This window comes from Suricata suricatta, chromosome 7 (genome assembly GCF_006229205.1).
Source record: "Suricata suricatta isolate VVHF042 chromosome 7, meerkat_22Aug2017_6uvM2_HiC, whole genome shotgun sequence".
NCBI classification, from domain to species: Eukaryota; Metazoa; Chordata; class Mammalia; order Carnivora; family Herpestidae; genus Suricata; species Suricata suricatta.
In genome coordinates, this window is record NC_043706.1 from 107960552 (window position 1) to 107968494 (window position 7943).

Genomic DNA, 7943 nt, shown 5'->3' on the forward strand with positions numbered 1-7943 from the left:
CTGCCAGGGGCTGGGCTGCCACGGTGGGGCGGGGGAGGGTGTTGTGGAAGACCAAGCCTCCAGGACCCTCCCCTACTTCAGTCTGAACTGTCCTGTGCTTCCTGCTTTATACATTCACACCAAATCTGAATAGTTTGAGACCACTGAAGCCAAATTCTTTTGGGGTCATTTGTCGTCTTATATGACCTGATTAAATCTGAGTAAACAGCTTCTCCCTGTTCCCTAGCACACATCCTAGTGTAATTTAATTAGAGGAATGCCTGTTTTATTATCCTGATGATGTTTCTTCCACACTGGGGTTGTGCAGTTACTTTGGAATTTCAGTCACAGTATTTGATTTTCCTAATTTGGTGGTAGAGAGCATAGATTCAAGATCGCCTAGTTCATCTTTGAATGACTTGCTCCCCGTAGCATTAAAAACACTCAAATTGAGTAGTGCTTTCTCCAACTCTGAGCTCCTTCACACAACCACTTTTAAGTGTGGGGGTTCAAAGAAGGGCTTGCAAAAACTTAACATTGTTTTGCTCTGTGAATCCATCTAATGGCTTATGGGTCAGATGTAGTCCTCATGACCTTGCCTGAAGTTAAAAAAAAAAAAAAAGATCTTACATTAGGCTGAACTGTCTGACATGCAGGCCTGTTAACTCATCAATGACAGGCAGGCCCGTGAGCAGGCTTGCCCAAATAAAGCCTACAATGGAAGTAAAGTGCCAATGAATGTATACTCTTGAGTCATTCAGGTGTAAATTCATTAATTAATATTTCATAGTGAAACAGCAGTATTATGGAGGATTACTCAGGAATTTGACTCATGCTTACATTATATATGATATGATGTCATAAGGCCCTGTGAACTCACTGTTCTTAATTCATGCAGCATGAATTCAAATGCATTTCTGACCATCTGGAGTGTCACAGTTTCCGGAGATCTCTAACAAAGCCTAATGCACTCAAAAACATATTATGTACATTAGTTTCCTCTTGATAGTATTAAAGCCATGCTTCATTCTACACCATACAAAGAAGCCCATATATTATAGCCATTCTCCCTTATAAAATTCCTCTAGGCCATTCCTTTTATTTCAGTTCTTTTGCGCTCAAGAGAGAATAACAGGCACCTTACTAAATTTAATAACATTTAGCTGAATTATTTGACTTGAAAATGATGACAGTCATTGTGGCCATGTGTGACATGGATACAAGAATTCAGATACCTTTCTAGTTCCTTCTTATTCTTGTTTCTTTAGTTGGACCTGGGATATCATTTTCAGTGGTAATGGTCATAATGTCATGAGGCCAAACCCAATATAGGAAACCAAAAAGCCCCAAATGAAGTATCTAACGTTTAAAGTAAAAAGATGGTTTTATGGATCATTTAACACAATGCATGAGTCACAAATAAAACGTCAATAACTACCAAGATTCTGTTTGGTAAGAGAACAAAAAGTATATCCTCTTTACAAGGAAAAATAATGAAAGCATCGACTTTCAGAAACACCACTTCATGGAAATTGATAAAGCGATTACTTTTTGAGGCATGGAAAAGGCAAATTTATGAACCTTTTTTTTTTTTCCCGTGGGCTATTTCTGTCTTCTCTCACATTTACTGAAATAAATAAGATTCCAAGGGAGATAACTCTAACATGACATTCTTCAATAGACTTTCCATTGCTTACCCAAAGGAAAAAAAAGTTGGAAAAAGGAGTGCTGTGATAGAAACAATTAATTAGTAAATGACAAATTAAGCTATCTTACTGCTTTGACTCATTGGAAATGTTTTCTAGCGCCCCTTGAAATTATTATAGCTGTGTCATTAACAAAATGCTGCACTATTTATTCTACAGCTGATGATATGAGTATTTTACGTAGAAAATGTCCATATCAGGTTATGGTTTGTGGACCTAACTCAGCAGAAATGAAAATAGATTTTAAAACATGGTTGTTGGAGGTGGGAAACCTACAGCTGGCTCTGGTGCAGAGACGATGTTTACAGAGAGGAACAGAAAGCCACGATTTCTGCAACTAGCACAGTTGCTAAGACAGCTGAGTCTTTGGGGCTGACCTCTCTTTTTTTTGTTATTTTAGGAATTCTCCTACTTTCAAATCATTTGAGGAGAGGGTTGAGACAACTGTCACAAGCCTTAAGGTACAGATGAAGTGGATTTTGTGTCGTTGGGTCCGTGAATCAGGACAGCGTTAGTCATTGCTGTGGTTAGTTCTGAAGGCGGGGCTGCCAGCATTTGGTGCAGCCAGCAAGGCAGCCTTGCACAGAGTCCGTCTTTTTCTTTCTGTATAAATCTAGCAGTAAAACTAGTATTGAATGGTGTTGCTATATCCTCACAGAGGTGTTCGTGTAAACCGTTCAGGGGTGATTATTTGTTAAAGTAAACTGGGATTTGCGTTCACATCTTCGCTGGTTAGAATTCCTAGTGTTATCCCCTCGAAAACAGGTATGTGAGAGAGGATTGTGGATAGGATAATGGATATGCAAATTCTGGATTCAGAATGCAAAGTGGAAGCTCAGTAACAGCTCAGAGCCCCTCGGGTTTGCAGGTGACCTAGCAACAATGAACGTGGCTTCACGTGTTGCGCCGCCTTCCACCTCCCATCAGCCACCTAGACATGTTTACTCCATTCACACACTGAGCACAGCACATGATTAATGTGGCGGGAAAATAAAGTCACAAATGCATTACTTTCCAGGTAATGCATTTGATTCCCAGATTCAAAACTGAAAATATGTCTGTTTCATGGGAGGGGCTAAAATTTTTATTTGAATTTATTGTCTGAACGTAGATAAGTTAGTCTACAGAGGAAGAAAGCACAAGTAAAATCATTCTAGTCTTAAAGTAGAGAACTTTCAAAACAGGAAAATATCATTGAAACTACTGAGGTTATTTATTTAAACAATGACTTAAATACACCTTGATATTATTATCACTGATTTGTAGACAATCCATTTCTGTATTTCCCTAGCTGGGAAAATGAAGAATGCAGACCCAGCAATAGATCTTTAACCAGATCAAAAGCAGGTATACCCACATGCTGACTGTTCAGCTGTTTCTGAATCCTCTGCCACCACGTGCTGCCTGATAAGTGTGTGAGGCCGGAAGGTATTCCTTCTAGACGGCCTGTGTGTTCTTATTGATTTTGACTTGGAGAGTCTTACCTCTTATGGAAGGATCTTCCACACAGTCTTCCTCTTCTACTTTATTAGGCCTGTGATTAGCTGTTTAAGGCCCCAAAATGAGATTATTACTCAGCTTTTACCATATGCCATCCTTTCATTTACAAGCAATTTGTATTATGCAATTTCACTACCCTGCTTGTCAACATCATTGCTGATCGAGTATATTGGGACCCGTAGGAGCCCTGAGATTGCACCAGGTGTAGGAAAAGCTTTTGATAAGGAGGGACAGTGTAGTTGCTTGAACATTTCTCTTGCTAAGATATCCAGTTTCAGAACAGAAGGTTCAGAAAATCCTAGGAGTTAATTTCTCGGCATTTGGTTCTCAGCCTTAGACAATCGAAGGAAGATGGATTCTGTTGCTTGTTAGATAAGTTCTGACATAGGAGAAGTTGTACTTTTTAGGTTTTCTTTAGAAGAAGGAGATATGAAGAAGCAAAAGAAGAATAAAGAACAACCTATTTCCATTTGCTTTTAGGAAACTCGGTAAGCTCGCAGCTCACATATCATTTTTAAGTGTTTGGTCCACACTCTGAGCTTCTCACTTTTCTCACTTCATGGGGATGGAAGGTGGAGAGGCTCCTTCCGACAAGCACAAAACTAACTCAGCTGACTAGATACTAGCCTGTGTCAAGACTTCCTTAAAGTGGACTCTGTGTCTGCATGATTGTCCCAGGTTTAACAAGACTCACATCCCACACGATTCCTGTGTCACGGTCAATGCCTACTTCCTCTTCTTCTGCCCACCCAGGCAATGGAAAACAAACAGCTCATAATTGTGCTTTGTGTAAAACTTCCCACGCACATTCGGTAATTGCAAATCACTCATTCTTCTTTTCCTCCAGACTAAATAATAGGTGTTTAACCCTTCCTCATATAGTTTCTTTGCTGCATAGTTTACTTTTGTGTTCTAGATTTTCTCCAAAATTTCTATAACTTTCTTCAGTTATGGATCGTGAGGCTGTTTCTAGCTGCCTCCCAAATCAGTAAGCATGAATCAGAAAGGACATTCCTTGCAGGTTTAGTCTGCAGTTCCATTCACCCATACTGCTTTAGGCTTGGTTTTTAAAACACCACACAGAAGGAATCATGTTCACGTTTGTGTTCTATTAGGAATAATGTTCTGCTGGGGAGAGAGGTCCTTTCTTTTCTTTGGCATTTAGACTCAATTGACTATTCATCCTTTTTTCTTTTTTTTTTTACCCAGTTCTGTAGTTTGATTTTCCATGAACATTTTTCCAGTGCATCATAATTATGTAAAACTTAGTCCTTTTTGCCTACATCACTGCTGACATTACCTGACGACATCTCAGCTGACTTCACCTGTACATTCAGTGAGCACACTTTCTATTTCATCTAAAACAAACAAACAAGCAGACCAAACCCGGCTCCTATGAAACCATATTTGTTACATTCTGCCACATTCCAGTGAATAACCACATCCCTTCCAACCATTCTAATCACTCAGCCTTCCAGTCATTCTTCGAACCATGTCAAGCACACCATATTTTTAGTGTGCCTCTTTTCGGTGAATACATCACATGGCCTGACTTAAAACCTTAAAGAAAAAAAAGACAAGATATACTTACTACTTGTTGGTGTCCTCTCAAGCAGCCATTATATTGTGAGAGATTAGGAGGCCCAACGCAGTAGTTCAAGTAGAATTTTATGCAAACAGCAATCATAGTTTTGGAGACAGAGTGACAAATGCCTGGATTAAGAGTCTGGAAGAGGTTTATTGCTCACATCTTCACTGAAGCAACGCCTCACCTAAACTACTGCCGTGTGCACTCATTCAGCCCACTTGGCTCGGACACCCCTTTATTCCACTCAACCCGCAGGGTTTGAAGACCCCTTTTTTCCATTCTCCTTTTTGCCAAATTGACTAATTTCAAGACGTTCCCTCCTTTATTTTTCTACTTTGATTTGAGAAAATCAAGGAGAGGAGAGGAGAATGCAACAAAACCTAACAGAAAATATCAGTAGTTGGTATTCACTTGATTCAAAACTGTGTGTGACTTCTACTGCAAAACAGAATGCAAATACAATAAAGAGGGAAATGGGAACTACTAATAGAGTAGATTGCGTTGAATTACTCTTGTCTCTCTCCGGAAAGAAATAAGCATAGTGAAAAATCACAAAGTTGAAACAACGCCTGCTTCTTCCCGGTACTGAAATGGCCCAGCGTGGGAGAGGAGTCCATTTCTCAGTGCCAGAGGTCTGGGCCAAAGCCGGCTGGTTGTCTGTTTTTGAATGGCCTGTAAGCTAAGAATGGTTTTTATATTTTTTAATGGTTGGAAAAAATCGAAGGAAGAATGGTATTACATGAAATTCACATTTCAGTGTCCATACATATAGTTTTCTGGGAACACAGCCACACTCATTCACTTATGTGTTGGTTTTGGCTGTTTGTACAATGGTTGATTTGAGTATTTGTGACAGAAACTATGTGATTCCTAAGCTTAAAATATTTATTATCTGTCACTTTTAAGAATGAGTTTCCTGACCTCGAGCGTAGTGGCAAATTTGACTTAGGAATTAAATTTAAAGAGGCAGAGAGGGATTTTAGTGACAATTGGAGAAAAGCGGGTGCTTGTTTTGCACTGATTAAACAGCTTTTAAAACCTGGTTATGTTTTTTAAAGGACAAAGCAGACAGTAAGCAGATACATCCCCCAGTGTGGCTTATGTACCTGTGAGTGAGTGAGCATTTTGGTGGCAATGAGGAGTAGTCAGCATTTTGGGAAAAGCCACATTTTCTATGCTGTACCATTCTTTTCCTCAGTGTGTTTTTCCATATTGTTAATGGTTAAAGGAAGACCAATGTGACCATCAATAAGACTTGCATTAAGCATTAAATATTCTTTCTAAGGACTTTAACATTTTTAAAAAATGTTTATTCAGTTTTAGGAGACAGAGTGCAAGCAGGGGATGGGCAGAGAGAGAAGGAGACACAGAATCTAAAGCAGGCTCCAGGCTTCCAGCTCTCAGCACAGAGCCCGACTCCGGCCTAGAACCCATGAAGTGGGAGATCATGACCTGGGCCAAAGTCAGATGCCCACTGACTGAGCCGCCCAGGTGCTCCATCTTTCATAGGACTTTGAGGAATTTTTCAAAATACTTTAACCATATTTCTTATAACATTATACATTGATTTCTTCCTGATTTCTTAATACCAATAATAAGTACATGAAAAGGGAGCCTCCTAAAGCATCAAAGCTTTGCATTTCAAGGGATATTCCTTCTATAAGGGCAACTGCCTAGAAAGATGTGAAGAGGCCAGTACTTAAGATTTGAATCCTATCTACCTCTCAGAGCAGAGACCAGAAACCGTGTTCAATGGAGCCATTTTTCAAAACATATTTGTCAGGAATCCAGATCGCCATGCTAAATCCTAGTAGAAAGCCTAAACTGAAGTCACTTAAAGATGTTCATAGATTTTTTAAATTGAGGGAATTTATCTAAAATCCGGTTACATTTTGATTACATCTGTTCTCAGGGCGAATGTGTAGACAGTGCAAATCCCCAGATCTGGATATGCTCCTGAAGGGATTGAGATTCTTAGATGTAGAAGCGATAAAGAGGGCACTGCTAAAATTGTACAAAATTGGAGTTCTGGATCCTGTCCCAGAACCCAAGTATGAATGGCATTCTAGCACTCTGTTAAAGGAAATTACTCTACACCTCTTACGTCCCTTCGCAAGGAAAAAAAAATTCTGAACTTGAGAGTAATCCGCTTTATAGGAACATTACAGACCAGATGAACTAACTGCGCGTTTGCGTCTCTGCCCATTTCAGACGAAAGTAGGCGGGGCGAACCACGGCGGAGGCAGCTTTGAAGAGGTGCTCAGCTCCACGGCGCACGCCAGCGCGCAGAGCTCGGGGGGCGGGCCCCGGCGGGCCGAGGAGGAGGAGGAGCTGCAGTGCTAGGGCCGCCCCCTGCGGCCGTCGCCGAGCCCCGCCCCCGCCCAGCGCGCACTCTTGTGGCCACCAAAATCCCACAGCGGAAAAACCCAGGCCTTGATCTGCTCTTCGAATGGCCTCTCCGCGGAGTTTCATAAAATGATTTCCATTTTGTATTTGTGTTAATGATGGACCACTTGACCATCACACTTAAGTATTCGTAGATTGTCATAATTCAAAATATCGCTTCACGGGCACACAATTGGCCATACCCTTGTCTTTGTGTAATTGAACGTATATTTTCCAAATATGTAGCTATTAATGATCTGCTTTGATTATTGCTTGGACTCCTTTATGATGTGCATGTTTTTGAAGGCTGAGAGTGAAAAACCCCTTTCAGTTCAGTCGGATGGGACGGATGGAGCTTTTTCCGAGAAGCCTGCAGCAATGGGATAGACTCACTGCAAATTTCACCTAACTGCTTGTGATTGCCCTCATCAATTATGTATGTTTATTTAAACAATTAAAATAATCGATTTTAATGGTGGCTTTGAATTCTTAATTTCTTTAAGTTTTCAGGGCTAGTAAGGACTTTAAAAGGTGGTAGCTATGAATCTGCCGATGCTGTTTTAAATCAACTTTTGCTAATTTGGTGTATGTAAGAGGATGTGTAAGTAATAACCCAGTGACCCAACCAATTCTAAAATTCTAATCTACACAGAGTAGTATTTAACTCAGGTAAGGGAAATCTGAAAAGGTGGTGGCTAAAAAATGGGAGAAACAGTTCTGAAATGCCTTCCATTTTGCAAATTGCTCACATGAATTAAAAAAAGCATAGTACTAATACAATTAGA

General features: G+C 40.2%; 1 protein-coding gene across 5 annotated transcripts in view; it reads left to right on the forward strand.

Moving 5' to 3' along the window:
* The window catches only part of TPD52L1 (TPD52 like 1), a 102368-nt gene extending 94737 nt beyond the window's left edge, over positions 1-7631 (forward strand). For 4 of the 5 annotated variants that reach the window (XM_029944314.1, XM_029944315.1, XM_029944316.1 and 1 more), the window contains 2 exons: positions 2086-2146; positions 6985-7631. In XM_029944314.1, coding sequence (XP_029800174.1) covers positions 2086-2146; positions 6985-7116 — 193 coding nt within the window. In that variant the 3' untranslated portion in view covers positions 7117-7631. The remainder of the gene's footprint in view (positions 1-2085; positions 2147-6984) is intronic. The other variant, XM_029944318.1, reaches the window with a different exon arrangement.
* Positions 7632-7943: the final 312 nt, after the last annotated feature.